The 21458-nt window shown below is 35.1% G+C and overlaps 2 protein-coding genes across 2 annotated transcripts in view; one reads left to right on the top strand and one right to left on the bottom strand.

The window, feature by feature from the left end:
- LOC124308354 (calpain-A-like) overlaps positions 1-21458 on the bottom strand; it is an 82542-nt gene that overhangs the window by 31547 nt on the left and 29537 nt on the right. The gene's annotated exons all lie outside the window — the stretch shown is intronic.
- Positions 6756-17278, top strand: LOC124308422 (probable ATP-dependent RNA helicase DHX35). The gene is made up of 10 exons (XM_046771130.1): positions 6756-6764; positions 6909-7088; positions 8110-8250; positions 8366-8456; positions 9599-9760; positions 12331-12477; positions 12923-13064; positions 16316-16602; positions 16716-17021; positions 17115-17278. Exons 1-10 carry the CDS (start codon positions 6756-6758, stop codon positions 17276-17278), a joined length of 1629 nt encoding a protein of 542 aa, XP_046627086.1.

The following is a 21458-nucleotide window of genomic DNA, read 5'->3' as shown; positions in this document are numbered from 1 at the left end:
GGTTGCCTAGGCTCCATGATGCGCACGACTTTGAGTAAGAATAGTTAACCAATTCCAGCTAGACTCTAATGAAAGAGTTAATAGGGGGCTAAATGAGCTCTCTCAAAGTCTGCTTGAACAAGATTATTATTCAATTTTGGACTATTAAATTAGTATCATCCGCAATTCAATTCGGGACATGAATGTGGTTTAACCATACTTTGATGGCTTGCTTTCATCGATTAGAATTGGTAGCCACATTTTCATCAGTAATGAAAAGCTGACAATAACTTATTGTTCGAAATTCCTGAAGAACGCCGTTTTCCCGAAGTTGATGAGCTTTGCGTTTAAGAAACCGTTATCGAAACTTTGAATGTATAATGTTGATCACGATTTTACAAATTGGGATGTTTCACCGAATTACATGCGAAGATCAATACACGAAGATGGTTGAGAGGATTTGGTAAAAATCCCAGAAACTCAACCTCGTCATTGCAACGATAGTTGAAAAAAAAAATGTCCTTCAGAAGTCGATTTTTCGGATGCGGAACGTTTTGCGCTATAGTAAATATTTTTAAAATATTTGAAAAAAAATTTTTTATGGCCCATGTATGTTTCAAAATGAGAAATTTTGTCATTAGGACTTTTTAACCGGACCAAACAGATTTCTGACTTACGCTGGTTGAATAAAAGAAATAAAAAAACAATCGAAAATGGACATTGAGAAAAATTTCGTATATTATATTTACAACGACTGATCGAATTTTTTTAGAATGACAAGAAAATGTGCAGGTACAAGTATAATTATTTAATGCGACTATAGTTAGTTGATACTACTTTTCCTGGTTATTGCGACGTCATCTACTAGTTCAGCTTGCTACATTTTTCTAGTCGAGCTCTATAATTCATTTTTGCACTTACACTATATTATTACAAAAGTTATAAGAAAATATAGTACACCAGTGAACATCACCGAAAAGAATATTGACGTACTAGATTTTCTGGTTACCGCTAGTCTACTCATTTTCGTGTTTTGCTCAGAACTATTCATGTTCTTTGTTCATTTTTTGTGGTGAAAATGAAAATAGCTATCGATTGTACAGTAACCGTAACTAGAAATTTTTATCGGTGCAATAGTTCAGAAGTTCTGTACTTGGACACGTGTGTCTAGGAAAAATCTCGAATAATTTGAATTATCATCTCGACTGATACCACGACTATGAAAACAGACAGGTAGAGGTAAGGTGGGGGAATACCTCAGGTGTATTATAACACAGCATAATTAACTATCTATAATGTAAAATGTAAATAGACGCCACTCTCGGTACCTACCGGGTGTCCTCTCGTTTGCACCGCAGTGCAGTGAGTTGCTCATCGGCTTCTTCAGCTAACTGGAATTACTTAATCGTGAACTGAGATGCGACGGTTCTAAATCAAATTGTGAGGTACGACGATTGGGGATTAAAATCTGAAATACGATGTTTTTGAACCGAATACTGAGATTCGATGTCATTCTGCTTAGTCGTCGATACAGTTTGAATAAAAAAGTAGGTTAGATGAGAAAACCTTTGAAAAAATCTCCATAAGTCTTATTTAGGTTAGTGTTGGCGAATACAAATGTAAGAACATTCCTATTTATGTAATAAAAATGAATCCGAGAAAATTGGAATAATATAATACAAGCAAAGATATTAACAATTTAAGAAGAAGTCTTGTACTTTATTTTAAAAAGTTGTTACATTCACGTGGATTAAACTCTAGTGTCGTTTTGTCTGGTTTCATGTTTTGGGGATTATTCTGTTCACCGTAGATATCTTAAGAGATCGTCTGGAATAATTGTACTAATAGTTATCTCTCGAGTTATCTGCGGATTTGATAAAAATGTATTTGTCCAAGTACAATACAACGGATGTTCGTCAACAATTACATTTGCGTGTTAAAACTATACCATAACGTTAAATTTCTAAAGTGTTTCTCATACGATTGGTGGGGTTCTGATCAGCGTGCAAAAGCAGCCCAGAAACATTAGAATCGACAAAAAAATACCAGAGTGTGAGCATTTTTAACATTTTAATTACGAGGAGTTACTTAAATTGCTGATATTTCAGATCGTGTATTTCTAATTTACTCAAAATTATTCCTGTTGCGTGGTAGGGGTGTCATTTCATTTGTGTTTACCATCCTTCGCAAAAGTAAATTTTTAAATGGTTTTTTCTTTTTTTCAAACTTTTTAATCAGACGGTACAGTCCGATGTCAGTGAACAAAAAATCGATGAATTTTATCAATTTTATTACAAGATAGGCCGACATTGAGTATTTATCGAGTTACTATATTCGTAAGCAACGAAGATCTTTTTCAAAGTACGAAAATAGAAAACATTGCTATTACAGACAAAGGATCAAATATCGATGCTTCGTTTGAAGCTGCTTCAAAATCGTAAAATAAAATATCTGCAGAAAAGATCCTGCACGATATTCACTGTAGGTCTTTTTCTCTCTAGGATAGATTTCTGTTGAACCGGAGGGCTCTCAAAATATATCAGTCTCAAACCCAACTCGTATATCCCCTGGGTACCTGTTAACGTCATTCGTAACCTGAAATAACAGTTCTTCCTTCCGTAGTTGCAACATCAATCTTAGAAAATGAGATCTGAGTATTTTATACCTCATCAGTTTAAATCCCAACTCGTACACCACCTGGTTACCTGTTACCGTCGTTCATAACCTCAAATAATAGATCGTCTTTTCGCAGTTGCATCATTATTCTCAAAAACTGCGATCGGAGTATTTTTAACAGCCACGCTTGCGACGATTTGGGCATGCCATTCTTGTCCGAAAAATGACAATGTTTTATGATGCAAATAATAAATAATAGAGAATATGTAAGTATCTCTTATTCCCATTGCGTGCAAACCATATATTTTATGTTTATTCCCGACCTAACCATAAAATTAACGTTCTTGACCTTGAAAGCGGGATGAAACACGAGATCATATTTCCCACAAATCCAAGTCCAGAAGAAGCGAGCGGCTTGAAAAAAAAAAAAAGAAGTGAGCGCAAACAATTGCTCATAAGATGCAGCGCACCGCCCAAATCGCGGCCAATTTAAAAGTCCCAATTTTCAGATAAATATTGCAACCAGAGTCAAGTTGACAATAAAGTCCTATATGTAACACAGGAATAAACGTCAACTTTATTCCCTTGTTACATAATGTACTATTATTATTATTCATGAAGCTCAAGCTTATGATGACATGATTGTTTTTCATGTTTATGAGCCTATTGTACATGCATAATCCTCCCTATTTTAGTTTAGGTGGTTTGCCGGTACTTGACAATGCCGATCTCATGACGCCGCGCCTAACGTGTTAACTGTTGTTTGATCTTCCATGTGTTCATATTCCCTAATTGAATGCTCATATTAAATTAACTGTTTTTGAATTTGCAAAATTACATCAGCCTACATTCTTGTTTATTATGCGCTTGGTACAGCGAACATGACCTTGAACGTGTGGAAATAGTTTTATTGAAGTTCAACGAGTTATAAACGTATTGAAAGATTTATCTATTTTGACATTTTTGCTAATTATCCTTACATATACCCAAACCACCCTATGACCGGCGTAAGAGCGGGACGAACAGGAGGGTGGCGAGTGACTTGGATACTCTGTTTAGTCACAGTTTGTTTTTATCTGGCATCCTAAGAACGACTGACTGTCGAGTGTTACATGAGCCTATAGCAGAATAGTATATTGTGTTACGAGTGCGGGATGTTGGCGATTCCTGATTAATGTTATTTGCTGCACTCGTCTTCGGCTCGTGCCATAAACATCTCGCTCATCGGCAATCGCCAACCCGCACTCGTGACACGTGATAACTTTGTAACACCTGTAATGGAAAGTTCGACCCGAGACAAATGTAAACGTGGTAGTTAGATGGCGCTAGTTGCACCGGTTCAGCTGAGTAAACTGTTGGGAAAAATACCATTTCCAGCATCTCGTGCACGTGTCGAGTGATGTCTTGCGTTCGTCTTTCTTCTTGTTGTTCTCTCTCTCTAGTTCCCCTCACGTCGCCGTGCTGCTCATTGAGGTCCGCAATCAACGTTTATTGCCGATCTCGCACTGGCTCGACCGGAGTTATCCGATCAGTCGGTAATTCAGGAATCTTGAAGTGAGGTCCATACATATGGACAATAATAAAAGTTAGCCCAACCTTCCCAGATCTCTAGATCAATTATTTCAGATCTGCTACACTCAAAGTTATCGCCTCATATACATAATCTTCAATACTCGCGTTTGACAGCAGAAGCTTGAGGTGTCCCGCTTGCATGCAAAGACGGTAAAGCTCACACATGCGTAGTCAAACACACAATTTCCTGGGTGGTTCACTATTTCCTCTCGGTATCTCTATCAACATTTATGTTACGTAATACAATATAATCTAATCTAACAGATGTGTAAGAGGTTTCGTATGTTTGTATGTTTGTAACCGATAACGTCAGGAACCAGCGGGGATTTACATAAAACTCGCAGCGATGTCTTTCTTGTGTTTGCAGGAGTAACATTGACTCTATAAGTTATGCAAAATCAGTTTTATTTAGGTGAAAAAATGCTGCCTACGATACCAGAATAGCGCAAATCAGTATCGATGTATGCAATTGGTGAGTGAAAAATTACCAAAAAACGTGCATTCTGAATTCGATATTTCGAACTTCACCATATTCCGATGTACTGAAACACCGACATGTTCGCGGCAATTTTTAAAATTCCACGAAACTTCCCAATGGCATAAATGCTAATATGGAAGGCTGCAGCTCTTGGGCGCACCTTTACGTCAATATGCTGCAATGGATGCGTTTTATGTAGAAGAGTGGTTATTTTTTTCTCACCTCTGATAGCATTCACGTAAACATGGATATGCAGTTGAGGGGTAGTCAGGAAAATGCAACGCGATGACGAATATGTATGAATAATCGGTGTACCTGATCTTCTTCTATGGGTTCGTGCAGTCCGTTGAATGAAATAATTATCAACCTGTGCAGGCGTGTGGACTGCTCCCAAAGTTCCATTGTAGACGGATGAATGGTATAGGAATGCATACGAAGCAAACAGACAGACAGACATTCATTTTCATATATACATATAGATTATTGGTTCTTATCGGGGATATTTTTTCTGATTATCACGTGTTTAAGGTATAACTTACTGATACACGGGATTTTCAGACTTTTCGAACTGAAACCCATTATAAATATTGAGAAATGAAGTTATCGGAAAGGAAAAAAACACTCTCGAAAAGGGTAAATTATACTCGATAAATCCCCGTGTGATTCAGATTTATCCCATGAAATTTTTCGAACAAAAATAAAGTCGAAAGTGATCATAAAATTCAATTTTATTCATATGGCGTAACAAAAGTCTCGTGAAACAGCATAAGAAGTTGAGATAAAACTTTGAAAAAATTCGGAATTGTTTTCGAATATTTGCAATCGATTTGGGGGTCGAGACGGAAAAAATCCTCAACACCCTGCTTAAGGGGTTATATACAGTTGGAATTTTCAAAAAATCGATTTTTTTTTTATTTTATTTTCTTAATGTACATATATTTAAGAATACACACAGAAAATTTCATATCGTTCCGGTGAATATTTCCGAAGTTACACGCAAATTTGAAAAGGCGTTTCAGAGTGCTTGAAAGTGCAAGGCCGGAGCGAAAGGGTTCACCTGGAACGCTGTCCCTTTTATGCACCTGCCTATCGTAAATGTTCCCTTCTAATATATTTAGATGCGTAAAGCAACAGTGTGTTATTGTTTTTTTTTATACCTGAAAGGTAAATTTTTATTTTTCTCTCCCCAAACTTTAAACGCGTTTTTCTCAAAATGGTGTTTACAAAGTCGGTGACCAACATTACTCGAAAACGGCTAAACCGATTGGTCTCAAATTTTAACACGAGCTTCTTAAATATATTTTTTAGTAATTAATCGAAGATTTTTTCTCACCGATGAATATATTTTTTTTTATAAACAATTTAGGGCCGAAATTTTGGTCAAAAATCGATTTCTTTTTTTGAGAAACCGCCACATTGTCAAAAAAATTTATTTTGCTTATTCCTTCGATTAATTACTAGATTTAACATTACTTTGACGAAATCTGTTTGGTTTTTTAATTTCTGAGGATCCAGTTCAAAGATATAGTAATCACCGCAAAACGTCTTTTTTGAGAGGAGCTCCCGGAGATCAGCTGTAGCTCTTTTCCAAATAAACATTTTTACTAATAGTTAGTCTTAAAATACAGTTAAAAGAAAGCATAATATGTGTACAAATTTTCAGATCAATAAATTTGAAAGTTTTCTCAGAAAAAAAATCTGAAAAATTCGCTTTTTTCGGCCTTCCAACTGTATATAACCCCTTAATGTGTGGGTCGTTGTGATTTTTAGCTTCGAAAGATTAATCTCGTATAGTTTTGCCAGTCAGGTAGGATAGTGGACTATTTGTAAAAAAAAGCGGGAGCTTAATGCAAAAGAATTTGTGGGATTCACACACGGACTTTTTTCGGCAAGCTCCTTGCCATTGTGTTTTCGTAAAGCTTTAGCTTTTTCTCTCTGTGCATATACTAGTGGTTGTTAGTATGTAGTATATATTTATATACTAATTCATTTATATTTTATTCTGATCTAATCACAAAACATAGTTGTAATTCTTCATTTGTTATTGGCTAATTACATTGTCTTCCATCACTGGCGTTTAAATTCTGAAAATTCAACAGTTGATATAAACATGTCACAGGTTGCAAAAATCCGGTCACACGAGTAACGATTGGACCTGTTTAATGCTGTTTTTGTGTTAAGATTCCCAGTCGTTCATTCGCGAGACAGATAATAGGACCACAGGTGTCCTTGCAATATTAACTCCATTATGTGATTGATTCAGTATCTTTTGGAGGCCGGTTGGACTGGAGATGGCAAAATGATTGGTATCACGGAACCGAGGAGAGTAGCCGCCACCTCACTGGCCAATCGTGTTGCTGACGAACAAAACTGCGTCCTCGGCACTGTCGTAGGATATTCGATACGCTTTGACGATTGCACCGGCGAAGATACGAAAATTAAGGTAGAGTATAAATCCTATAATCTTTCTGGATATGCGAAACGATGAGAACACGCCATTTCTCCAGAAAAATGTAAAAAAGTTCGGCATTTCTCGCGGACTTTTTCTAAATCGAACATCGTATTCTGTCAGAGTCAAGGGGTTAATCAATCAGTTTGTGGAGACACCAGATGTCAAAAGATTCTACACGATTTCAGAGATTTCAGTGAATCCATATGTCTTCGTAAGATCCGGTCAGATTTCGTATGATTTCAAAGATTGCCGAAATTTCAGACGATGATTTCACAGGATTTCTGAATATTGCTGAGGATTTTGAAGAATTTCGAAACATTCCGACAGAATTTCAGAGAATTCAGATGGTTTTAAGTTGATGATTTCGAAAAATTACACTATTTTGTAGGATTTGGAAAGATTTCAGAGATTTTTAAAATAACTTCACAGCAGTTCGTGATTTTGGAAATTTTAGAGGTCTCGGAGGTTTCATTTGATCATTTTACATGATTTCACATGATACCAAAGGAGTTTCAAATATTTCATAGAATTCAGGGACATCGCGTGATTTCATAGGATTTTTCAAGGTTTTATAACATTTCAAAGGATTTCATAACGTTTCATCAGCGTGTACTTTCACAAGTGATCGACCCCTTGGAAAGAGTTAACTTTTTTACATGAAAATCGCCCAGGTTCATGCATTCACTTCGACAATAAATCGGCAGGCTTCTTGCGGATAAAGAATCCTAGAGAGCTAATATTAAGACTTCTGGGATCATCTTATCTCTATATGTTCACTAAAAGTGCCAGAAGTTACAGCCATGTCAATATTTTGCCCCCCTATTGTTGACCATTAATTCGTGAAATGACCGCGTTCCGAGTAAATAAAAGATCTTATCTGAAGCGATGATAAAACAAGGGAAAGAGGAGAAAATGATTTTGTCGCTTAATCATTAGGTATGTTGTTCATTTACCCAGTGTTACAGTTTTTGTGTCATCGATTAGCATCCTACAAATTTAATTCTTATCGCAGTTCATGACCGAAGGTATACTGCTTCGAGAAATGATGGGTGATCCTTTACTGACCAATTACTGTATCCTTATGCTGGACGAAGTACACGAGCGAACCTTGCTCACCGACATCGTGATGGGATTACTGAAGAAGATAATTCGGGTGAGTCCAACATCCGTTAATCATACTCCGTCAAAATACCAAAATCGCGAATAATTTACGTGTGCGAAGCTGTTGGAATTTCAATTACAATAGTCTCGGTATGTATCTCATACAGAAGCGACGAAGTTTAAAAGTAATTGTGTCATCGGCAACCGTCGATGCTGAACAACTTCGTGATTTCTTCAACACAAACACTTCGAAGGACACTTAAAAGGACTCCGCGACAATCATCAGCGTTGAAGGTCGCCTCTATCCTATTTAATTAGTTTCTTGTGATATTAAGTATTCGAAGGACATGGTCTATAGCCCTCGCAGCACGAAACGTCTCAAATATTCTATAATATAATGCAATATTCGAAATAGCGGATGTAGATGGATATAAATCACTCGTTACTGTATTAGTAACGTATCACAGTATTGCGATACCCAGATAGATGTACAGAGTGAATTGCTAACGACCGGATGGTTTAATACGCATGCGCTAAAATTCGAGAGCAAGAGCAGTTGTTTTATCAGGGTAACCAACATTCTTAAATTCAGATGACCGACAGTTGTCAAAATTTTTGAGGTTACGCACATCGCGGCGAACTGTCGTCTAAATTCGTGACGGTTGGTCACTCTGACAAACAACCGCTCTTGGATTGTAGCGCGTGCGCATTAAGTTTTAGCTGACAACAGATCATGCAGTTTTTTGAAATTCACTCTGTATGTATATTTACATTTGAGAATTCGTTTCGAAATTGTACTCTCATCTGTATACATATATAGCGGTGTCGCCACTCTAGCCACTTTACAAGTAGGGACCTTTGTCTTTACTAGTTAGCTGTTAACTGGTAAGATAAAAAGATGCTATATATTTCAAAAAAGTTATGTATATGTTTACACACTATGACTTAAACATTGGATAACTTCGTATTGGACTTCTATTATTCTACTTATTGAAGTTAGTTACTAGTACTAAGAACCATCCAATAATAAATTTTAATATAAATTACATTTGGATTGAAAATTACATGTGTAATTTGTAATAATGAGGGCGAAATGAAATGACAATGACATTTTTATTTTATGTTTAAGAGCGGAAGAAAATACAAATCTCATGTTTAATTAGTAATTAATGTGGATTTAATTATAATTTTTGCAAGTAATAGATATTTTGTGATTTGATCGACGTCAAAATATTATTTTTACTCCACTTTACCTGAATTACAAAACGATAATGTGATTTCTTTTGCAGTTATTGTCGTTTAAAATAGAAATTACATATGAATATGATCTTTAAGTTGTAATTGATTAACTGCAACTTTGTCTATCACTTTTCGTTTCACATTACCTTCATTTATTTCAGAACCAGTCGCCGATTATGTGAAAGCAGTCGTTGTTACGGCGTTGAAAATTCACGTGCATGAAGAACAGGGTGACATCTTGGCATTTCTCACCGGAATGGAGGAAGTCGACAGGGCGGTTGATCTGCTTAACGAGCATGCGAAATTGATTATAGATGGCAAACGTAATTAGAAAATTCATCGATAATTCTACGATGTTGGTACCGACCGATGGTATACGAAACGACCTTATGCAAAATTAACCTATACAAAATCATCGTACCCAAAGCAAATCTATAAAAAAAATAATTGGCAAATAAACTTCACATGCATGAACTATTTTAGAAAAAAGGAGAGAAATCTTAGAGCCTGAGATTCATGTAAAGCAGCTCGACGAATTTCAAAAACTACAAAGATCTCTATAATCTGGAGGTTACGTTTGTAGCAGTATTTTTTTTTTTTAAATTAGTCTTGCTTTAGTCAATGCACAGTTTTCTTTATACATTAACTTTGACTAGAGAAATTTTGTGTACGGTAATTTTCCGTTACACGAATTTTGAATTGGACGATTTTGTGTAGGGTAATTATACGTATGCATAATAATTTTATGCATGTCAGTCTGTATAGCGTATTTTTCTGCCGACAAGTTTGCTTTTCTATTTTTCCATTACAAGTGTTTTTTTATCCTTTCTTCGTGCGATTTTTACAATTTTATCACGAAAGTCAATGTTTATTCGAAACAGCCAAATGCTCTTCTTTTCACTGAACTGCTGCTCAATTGCTTATATTTCGTAGACGTCATTTGAACACTATTTCTCCTTTTCCTCCAATATATATGCCTCTTCATTCAATATTGAATTTAGTCTTCCTAGTTTTGAAAATTCTGTCCTGCTTATTATAAAATACGACCATACATTTGCTTTGTTATTCTTCTGGCTTTTATCCAGACACATACTTTGTTTAATAATGTCTCCAACTAACTGCATTTGTTTTATTCATTTTGTGAAATTCGTTCGAAACACTTCTTTTTCGGCATTACAGCCACTTTATTTTTGTATATTCTTTTTACACCATACCTTTATTTCGTCCTATGGTAATATTTTCACCCACGAGTCAACATTAATCTACGTAGTCCTGCTTTTGTTTTACAGGTATTTCCTTTCCTGTTGTGTTCATATTCACTTTTTCTACTGCAATTATTTTACACATTCTTTCATGTGGCATGTTCGTATTTTTTTCCATCTTTCTCCTACCAGTAGATTTCCTTGTAGATGTGGCCCACAAATTCATATATTTCAATAATGTGTCATGTGTAAAATAACTCCTGTTCCTACTCTTCCATGTTCCCCTTGTGTATTGAAAAAATAAGACAACAATGTAGAACAATTTGTCGGTGTGAACGGTCAAATAAATGAAAAAATAATGAATTGACGTTTTGCTCTTTCATTATTCCAATTTTCGTTTAATTGTATTCTAATAAAAAGGTTTCTAAAGAGCCCGACTAATAAGTAGTTCTTTTCCAACAAACCTAATTGCGAGCCGGCTTTCATCTTGATTTGCTTTGTTGCCTGGATATCTATATAACGTTTCGGCTGTGATGCCGTCTTCTGTGTAATTGAATTTCTAAGGCCCCCCCCCCCCCCATTGAGGCCGAAACGTCAATTCATAATTTTTTTTCATTTATTTGACCGTTGACACCGAAAAAACGTCCTACATACATTTCACATGATTGAGAAAAATTCCCTTCAAATAACACAACAACACTCTAAATAAACAATTTCCATCAGCGACCGTTTTTACTATTATTCTATTCATTTTAATTATTTTTCTGATCAGTGGTATGAAAGAATCTGGTTTAGGCCTATCTTACTTTATCTTTTCATCTTACTCACACTCGGACAAAAGTTCTAGTCATTAGGGTTTCAGCTAAAAAATGAATATTGTTCACCGCTGGGAGACGAAAATTTATTTTACCGAATGAAGTTTTGGTTAGCATCTGATTTAAGTCATTCAATTTTATTCATTTGGATAAAAATACATAAACTATACAGAGCTGTCATTATAATCCGTCATCTCGACGACAATTTAATGCAAATACTTTCATTACATATTTACATTTCATTTATGGCATTTCATTCGCATACGACCGGTAACTTCACAATAATCCTATTATTATTATAATCTGAACGTAGTTATATTATCATCAATAACATTTTACACTGTCACTGAACTTTCAAGAAACCAATGTCATAAGATAATGTAAATAATACGTAGCATGCAGAGTTGATCAATCTTTGTCAGAAATCGATATAATAATTGCAATTTTGCCGCCACGAATCCCCTTAAAAATGCTTGAGAAAAAGAAATCAGATTTTTCATGGTCATCCGTATGTATTTGGAAAGCAAAGTCGAAATTTCCTTGTGCGGGTGAAAGTGTGAAAGAAGCGCTTCACTCAAAAAAATCAAAATACGTTCATGGCATTGGCTCATTCTAATAATAGTGGAAAAAAGCGGCAATACATTGCAGTTTTAATAAGTTATCAACTTGCAATTTTTCGAAAGATATAACAGCATTGCATTGTGAGAGATTAGGAAATATTCTTATTTTACTCAATGTTTTGCAACAATTTGTAGTGTAATAGCTAGTGTTTCACAGGTGGAATTGTGTTATAATTATGAAAAGAGACCACGGCGATTAATAGAAATATAGGGTGTAGTCGAATATGTGTGTGCCATGTAAACGATATTTTTTCAGAAAAAATCTTACCACTTCCTATGTTTGGCTCTCTTCCGAGCACGGAACAATTGAAAGTATTTTGGAACGCCCCAAAGGACACCCGAAAAATTATCATCACGACGAATATAGCCGAAACTTCCATCACGATACCTGGCGTTGTTTACGGTAAAGTACCCCCTCTTCCTATTTGTTTCTCAAGGTTAGGATGTCGCAAGGCCAGGCAACATGTCTAGTTGACTCTTTCCAACTTCCCGCTCCTTTGTTTTTCAAGCAATAAGAGAACAAGAGACGTTATTATGAACACCCCGCGAATGAAAAGTTACGTTTTCTCTAGATCTCACGCGCTAGCATGTAAAATATAGCATTTCAATTGCGCGCATGCGTCAACTTTATTTCAACGCGCTGTTTGAAGATAGAGCGATTTACGCACGCTCAAAAGGCTTCGAAAATCGAACGTTCCAAACAGGCATTGGGAAAAGTTTTAATCATTATTATTTTTTGAGCTCGACACGCATCTGAGCGGGAAGTTTGTAGGCTGGACATCAAAGTTACCAAATTGACTACTTGTTTATTAATTTTTTTGATCCGAATCATTTCACTCTGCCTCTAGTAATTGACAGCGGGTTTGTAAAAATCCGTTGGTTTGAGGTGGAAACACACACTGACAGCCTAATTGTAGCACCAGTATCCAAAGCATCTGCAAATCAACGAGCTGGGCGGGCTGGTCGTGTAAGATCCGGAAAAACGTACAGGTAAGGTGATCAGAGTACAAATAATCATCCAAGGAGTTGGTGTTTTTTTCACACTTCGCACCATCTATGGTGATGCAGAAAAAGCGGTGAATTGGTTGAAAATTACTTTTCATAATTTCAATGACTCATTACATTTTCGGACGTTCAGTATCCAAAAAACAGGTTTTCAAAAATATGTCAATCTTTTTGTTTCACGATGAGTCTCGTAAACGGATTGATGACAAAATGTGAAGTATACAGGACTTTATATTTGAATGATGGGTATGAAAAGTTGCCAATTGTTTTTTTAATCATGGTTCGTGAAAAAAAAATTCAGAATTTCAATTGCTGATAAACTTTGCAATGATATCGGAAACGACGCAATGAAAAAATTTTAAATTCACACGGGTTCACATCAATAGTATATCTATATAAATGGATGGAGACGAAATGGTCGTAGCAAATTCGTAGAATTCATGCTATTTCTTCATTTCTGCGTGGAGTGTTGATGTATCGAAGTGTTTTTGTTCAGAATTTCGTAAACAATGGGGCTGTTGGTATTGTTTCTTCAGGGTTCGTACGCAACGGAAAAAGTCAGGAAACTTGAAAAATAAGACTGGAATTTTCAGTCTTTCGAAGAAATAAATTCGTTCTTATACCAAGTACAAGCGTTTGAAAAAAAAAATTTGCACTCAAAATTTTGTTTCGTTGCACCACTCCATACATTACATGCATATTACTCGATACTCAAACTACTTTCATTTTTTTCTTATGGAAAATCCTAGGCTGTGTTTTGTAACCTTATATCAGACAGTAAGTTAGTTACTGGGTAATATTGAAGGTATTAGTATTAATGTGTAAAAAAAATGTCATCAATCAGCGGCATATTTCTTGGAAGGTTACTGGAAAAATCCTCTTTTCAAGTTGTAATACACCGCGAGCAACGGATCAAAAGCTACTACCAAAAAACATCAAATTTGTACGGGATATTTGGAACAAAGGGGAAGGAAAATGGCTAATTCATTTTTACTTCAATTCAGTTATAGTTTATTCAATATGCCTTGATTCTAGTACGAATGTTTGAGTATAAGCATATAGTATATCAACAAGTTGCCAAATAGTATTAAAGTGAAAGACAAAGAAAATTTATGAAAAGGAAAGTGTAATATACATTACTTTGACAGAATACGAAAAATGTGATATGTGATAGTTATTTGTGTAGTTTGTAAATATCGTTCAAGTTGTGACCTGCACACGGGTGCATGTGTCTACAGGATACGATAGGTATGATATTATATTCTCACCATTTTATGTAGGTAATCTGTATAGATATGAACTAATAAATGAATTTCTCTGTATACTCTACGTATTTTTTTAGCTGTTGATCCTTGGTTCTCCTTGATGTTTTTTTTTTTTTTTTTTTTTTGCCTACCTGAGGGTCCAATTAGTATATAAACGGTCCAAAACCTATTTTCAACTATCCATTTTAAGCTTCGGTAATACTCAAAATAAGTAACATTTTACTTTGTCAATATAGTCAACCGCTCCTTTTAAACTGTAATATCAACGGCAGCCTGTATGAGTGTAATGTATGATTCTTGATTTCATCATATCTAAAAACGCCTGAGAAGCGACTGACGTCAGCTGTGAATCACAGCATTTGTACATGGACAGAATCGCGATGTATTATTCATTCATCGAGGGGAAATTTATTAAATTAAATAATACATAAATTCATTATTATTTAATTCATTATAATATAATAATTAATTTCAATAAAAATTCTGCAACAGAAACGACGACGTCTTGCCGCATAATTTATACTTACTGTGAAAAGAACAAGAAATAATGTTTGATAATGTTTTTCCGGCTAAACAGGGAGTCCAATATTCCGCGATAATTCAAACCATACGTCACTCACGGTAATTGCATTCTCTAGCTTTGTCACACTTGGAAACTAAATGCTTTTTATACCATATACTTCCATATCTATATACATATAGTTGCACATATTGAATTCTGGATGTTTGTACCCAGATCGTAGAGAATGTTCGTGAATGAACTGCATAGCTAGCTCTTGGAACAAGTCAACATGCAGCTCGGCGAAATGAATAATTGAAGTATAATATGTATGCAATTCTTTCCGATTTGAAAAGAAAATTTTACTTGGATCAATCTGGATCAATCTGGTTTTGAAAACTAGAAGCTTTCAAGTTCTACGATTTTTTTTCAAGCCATTGAACGTCTCTACTCTAACTTTACTATTTCTTATGGATGATAGTATGAAAACACTTTATAGCGTAAAATATATAGATATTTTTCTCCACTATGGGAATACGTTTAATATTTTTCATAATCATACTTGGGTGCTCATATGCATAATACGGGGTCAAAAATTATATTACTTATTCATTTCGTTTATAGTAAACGACTATTTTCGAGTAGGGGGATTTCACTTGAAGTAAATCAGTAATGTTTTGCTGTCTTGCCGTATCAGGGGGTCAAATTTTTCAACTGAGGATTTGTTTCGGAACATTATTTGTCTGAAGGTTTTTCGCAACAAATTTCTACTTGTTGTTTTTTTCCCGATAATTTATAATTTAGTTGCCAGCGCAATTAATAGAGTTGATGTTTTTGCCAGGATTCTGCAATAAAAATTAGGTTTGAGAAAGAAGTATTTGTTTTGCTTACTGAAAAAACAGTTTCCCGTAAATTTCATTGAATGTATTTTCTCGCCGAATGTATGTAATCGGTTTTTGTCAGTATATATCTGTAGCAATAGTTTGAAACTTATAGAAAAAAAAAAGATACTCACCTATCGTACTCTTGATAAAGAAAATTTTGACAAATATTTGACTTGAAACAATATACTATTGGTATTCATGAATTAATTTACGTAACATCCGGATTAACAAAGATTCTTATGATTGTTCTGCAATTTAACGCTTGCAATCTTCAACATTCTGGATTCAAAAATTTATTCGAATAGCATGAACTTGTTAGTTCATAAATAATACAATAATTCGCAGTTTGATGAAATAACTAAAAACTTGGCTGGAAAAACATGGAACAAAAATTTGTAATTTAGGAATATAATAATCTGGTAAATACTAAATATTCGACTAACTCGTAATAAAATTAATAAAAAGTAACGATTTTTGACGAGCCAATTTCGTCAAGGTGATCCATGATCAGTTACTGAAACTCTGGAAAAATGTAATCTCGAGAGCGATGGAATTGCAATGTCAATGAGATTATTTGTATATTTTCAGACTCTACACAGAGGATGCTTTTGACAAATTTGTTGAAGCAACTCCTCCAGAAATGCAACGTTCAGATCTAGCACCTGCCATTCTACAGCTGAAAGCTCTGGGCATCGATAATGTCTTGCGATTTAATTTTCCCTCACCGCCACCAACAAAAAATCTTCTGTGTGGCCTAGAACTGCTTTATCCTTTGGGGGCCATTGACAATAATGGAGAATTGACAAGTCCGCTGGGAGCAACGATGGCAGAAATGCCATTAGATCCTGTCTATGCCAAGTGTTTGATAATCTCAGGTGGGATCCCACTCTAGTGTCATAATTTAATGTCCCTCAGATGTAATTGTTTGTTTCAGCCCAAATTCTCAACACATTAGATGAACAGCTTTCAATGAAAAAATTGCTTGCAGGTACTATGGAATGCTCAGCGGAGATAACAATCATCCTAGCTATGCTTCAGGTGCAAAATGTGTTTACAATACCCGGAGGGGGTCAAGCAGCTCTGAAAGCACGAGTCGCACGTCGCAAGTTCGAAGCAGAAGAAGGGGATCTGATCACGTTGTTAAATGTCTATACGGCCTATGAGTCCCAGAAAGTAACAAGCTGGTGTCACCAGAATTTTCTCAATCACAAAACGCTACGAAGAGCCACAGAAATTCGTACCCAGATGTGTAAAATGCTTAAAAAGTTGAATATTCCACTTATCTCTTGTCAACGTAAGCAATTCCGTCAAATGTGATTAAGTTAAGCCCTTTTATGGACGAAAGCTTGGTAAAGAGTTGTTTACAAAATTCCACTCTACTTGTCAGGTGACACCGAAAAGGTTCTGAGGTGCATTACTGCCGGCCTTTTTCCCAACACTGCGTATCTTCATTACGCTGGGGTGTACAGGACCGTTCGAGGTAGCAGGGAACTTGACATTCACCCCAACAGCTGTCTGTACGCTGTTCAACAGCCTCAATGGTTGGTATAGATATTTTCGAACATGAGTTTCAAAGAAAGGTAGAAAAAAAGAAGAAAATTTTGCCTCTTGGACGAAATGCTATGTATAATAATGCGGGGATGGTGGAACTAAAAATTTTTTCGATCATTTCTAATTTCAATCCTTGAATTTACACGTTGTTTGCTACAATGTGAAATTGAAATTCTCATGAATTTCAAATATCACCAGGTAATTTAAAAAATTATCCAGATGTGTTGGAGATCAATTTTCTCATCAGAGTAATGCTAAACAGTTACATAACTTTGCTCATTCAATTTTTTTTTTTTTTTTCAATCTTCGTGAAGATAAGTCAGTTATACAAACCTTTTTTTCTTTCTATTCCAAGTAATTCAAACCAAAGAATATTTCACTAAAAAATTGCCTAAGTGACCTTAAAATACCCTGATGATTCCAGGTTTTTCCAGAACATGGATACCCTGTAAAACCACTAATGTTTGTAAATTGGAAATATAACTAGTTTAGAATACTCCAATTAATTTGTTGAACCGGAGTAAAAACTTGATCTAAAATACCTGAAATGTTTCAATACATGCATCGTTTTTTATTCGAGTAGCCACCTCGAAAGTCAATTTCCAACATGCCATACGATATTGTAAGTTGATAGTATTCAAATTCATTGTAATTCCAGGCTCATCTTTTGCGAAATTTTGCACACCAGCAAAACGTACATGCGAGAGTTGACAGTTGTAAAACCAGAATGGCTGGAAGAACTAGCACCTCATTTCTACCAAAGACGTGCCATCGATCCCTTCTAGCCCCCCAACGGATGAAAATGAATGGATCGCTGTTTTAAAATACATCATAAACGATGGAAGAATTTGCAACCACTAAAACCATGAGAGAAGTTTTAATTTTTCCATCAATGACTTTCATTAGATAGAAAAAATTGATATGAATTTTGGCAACTAATAAATTGGTACTTTGTGTAAACCGAGTTGATTTATTTTTTGTCCTCGTGATCAATACTCGAACTGAATCCGCTCACTGATTTCTACCGATGCTGCATATTAAAAAGTCTTGTGAGTGATGAGTGATCTTGAAAATATCCTGTACCCCTTTAGAGTCTTGCAACGTTTTGAATACAAAATAGGATAATTTTAGGAAATTTGATGGAATATGAAATCACGGGATGGTAAGAAAATTAGGAACATTAATTATAGCCAACCAAAAACTGTTGAGGAAAAGATAGGAATTTATGTAAAAATAAATGGGATTCTTTAGTGGATTGGTGCAAGGTGCGTAAATTTAATAAGTATAAGAAGAATACACAAGTTTCCTAAGAAATGTAAAAATAAGTAAGTTGAAATATTCATCTACGTGTATGGTTTGAGTGAAAGGGTTAATCGGCACGATGTTTTTGCAGTCCTGCATATCTGTAAACCTCGAGGACAGATAACTAACTTATGAAACTTCGTGATTAAATTCACGTAAATGTATAAAGCTTCAACTTTCAGATGTTCAGTGTGATCTGTTGAGTTCCGATTTATTATAAAAAAAAAATAAAACGAAATAAATGAAAACAGTTAACAAAATATCAAGAATTCCGAAAATCATTTCGCGGAAAGATCAAATTTTTTGAAGCATACAGCATACAAATTTACTCAAAATCTAGAACTTGACTGTTTCTTCTAATGCATGAGGCAAACAGCCCTTGCATCTCACAATCGGTTTCTATCACCTGTATTATGACGATTTTTATCGAGGTATGTAATGCCAGTACTTTTCTTCTGTCATTTTTTCAAATGTAAATATTATCAGTGTGATGACATTTATTTATTATCTCCAATACTCAAAAACAACTCTATGTAATATGAATATTTATCATAAATTAAACACTATATATGTAAATATACTGTATATTTTGAAGAAAATATCTTTCTGATGCTACATATTAGACACAGTAGCGTTTATTGGTGCCTTCCACTCCCGGTATCCAATTAAAACTAATCCATGGTTCAGTTCTGTACGAATTGCAATTTATTACGTTGCTTTAATCAAGTATATTTCAAATGCCTTTCCGGCTATTGAGATTACCTTTATCAACCATGTCTCAGTCTTCATCTGATATTGAAAGTAAAAAGCTTAATGAACAATATGCATTCAAGCATAATAGGGATCCGGTTCGCGACGTTTCGATGCTCGAGCTACCTTGAGGCATTTTCTGGCGAGAGCTAACAGGAATACTCGAGAGTGCAACAACATGGTATACGGTTGAGCATGTATATATGTATTCTGGGCATCCATGGGTAGAAAACAAATAGTACTGGTTGTATATATTATATACGCGATTTGAATTTAGCATACTGACTTATGAATAAGACAGACATGCGGAATGAGGTTAAAAAAGGCTTTTTTAGTGTCACAAAGTAACCGCCATTTTGAAGACATGCAGCATACGAGTGGGATTTGAAAATTGTATTTTGTCAATCCGAATCCCACTCACTCACTGACCATATTTTCGTACATTTTTTCATATATAAAAGTTAGTTATAAACATCAATTATATACTTTGCACCATGAAACCAACTCGCTAATCATAATTTAGATAGCTATCCTGGTCCTGCTGCCTATGCCTTATTTAAAGAGGTGGGTTGGCCAAAATGGATACTTTTTTTCATTATCATTACAGGATACTAGCAAATTGAGTATTTATTGAATTATTATATTCGAACAAATCTACTAGATTTTTAACCATTTTAAAGCGATTAGAAACAAAGCTTCGGTGTTTAACTTTTTTTTCATAATTCGAGTAATTACGATTTTCGGATTTTTGTACTTTGTATAATGATTTCATAATTACTCAATGTATGACTACGTCGTGATGAAATTAACAAAAAGTCATAATTTTTTGCCAATCAACCTCCTTAAGGTATCAGGATCCCTGTATACAGCCGACATAAATTAAACCTGTTTCTGTTTGACATCATTGTTTCTCCTGCAAATTGAACCAACTTCTACAAACTTTGATGTTTTCTCTTTACACACATAGGGGTTTATCATGCAATAATTGATGAATTGGAAATAAATGATTATGCCCCGAAAGTGAAGATGTGAGTAAAATATTAATAATCTTCTCTCGATGAAACTGACTCTGAATATTAAGTTGGTAAGCCCAGTTAGCTCGAACACTTGAATTGACTTAACACAAATGGATACACATGTACTTTAAAAATTATCTGTACTTTTATGAATTGATAGAGTAAATCTGCAACGCACAAGCTTACAAACGAATATTTAGGGATAGTGAGTTATTAGTTACAATGAAAGAGGTGATCAACGAAGCTTAACAGGTACGAAAAAAGGAGTTTGGAGTTTTGAAGAAACGAGAGCTTCAATTGTATTCAGCTTCCAGGATTTGAAAAATGTAGTACTTCAAAGTTTCACATTGACCAACACCTGGTCGATAATTTGTTCCTGAGTTTGTGCTTCCGGTTTGCCTCTTTTTTGTTATTGATTACGAATACAATGTCTTCTCAGCCCATTCTTCCATTGTAAAAGTAGCAGTGTTTGTCTTATCTGGATCGCGTTCTCTGAATATATCTACAAGCGTGAGTTAATCATGAGATATTACGAATATTTGTTGTTACCAAAGAATCGAGTGTCGATTGTTAGTTACTAGTAATGAAGAATATGTTGTTGTTAGATTAATTAAAGTACCAATCCTTATGTTGTATCAAGTATACTCTTCAAATCACGTCTAAAATTATACAATTTCTCGTTTTGAACTGACCACGAAGCTGTCTCATGTTTCTGTGAATCTTTTTTGTTCGTTTTGTTTTACCAATTTGACTCACCAATCATCGTCTTTAGACGTACAGCGCACATGATGTAGTCGTCGAATGCGATCATTCCATCCTTCGTTCCGTAACGATGTACAAGTACGTTCAAAATATGATTATTTATGCGATAGCCGGCGCTATTCAAAGCTTGTCTAAGCTCGAACGCGCTCAAGTATTCAGAACCATCTCTATCGTATAATCTGAATACAGCCTGAAGAGAAGAATTTGGTAACATTCATCATGAGTTATACGTATAAATGAGCTTGGCAAATTATGATCGATCGATCAGAAAGCACCTATACTCACCCTCCAATTTCTAATGTCATTCAAAAGTGATTCGAACTCTTCAAATCCTAGTTTACCGGAACGAT

This window comes from Neodiprion virginianus, chromosome 7 (assembly GCF_021901495.1).
Source record: "Neodiprion virginianus isolate iyNeoVirg1 chromosome 7, iyNeoVirg1.1, whole genome shotgun sequence".
NCBI lineage: Eukaryota > Metazoa > Arthropoda > Insecta > Hymenoptera > Diprionidae > Neodiprion > Neodiprion virginianus.
The sequence above is the reverse complement of the archived record's forward strand: the minus strand, read 5'-3'. Positions and strand labels throughout refer to the sequence as shown.

Excerpts from the sequence above, each read along its gene's own strand:
- LOC124308422 (XM_046771130.1), top strand. Across the intron at positions 7,089-8,109 it reads GCGAAGATACGAAAATTAAG|TTCATGACCGAAGGTATACT; the intron begins GTAGAGTATAAA and ends TTCTTATCGCAG. Across the intron at positions 8,251-8,365 it reads TACTGAAGAAGATAATTCGG|AAGCGACGAAGTTTAAAAGT; the intron begins GTGAGTCCAACA and ends TATCTCATACAG.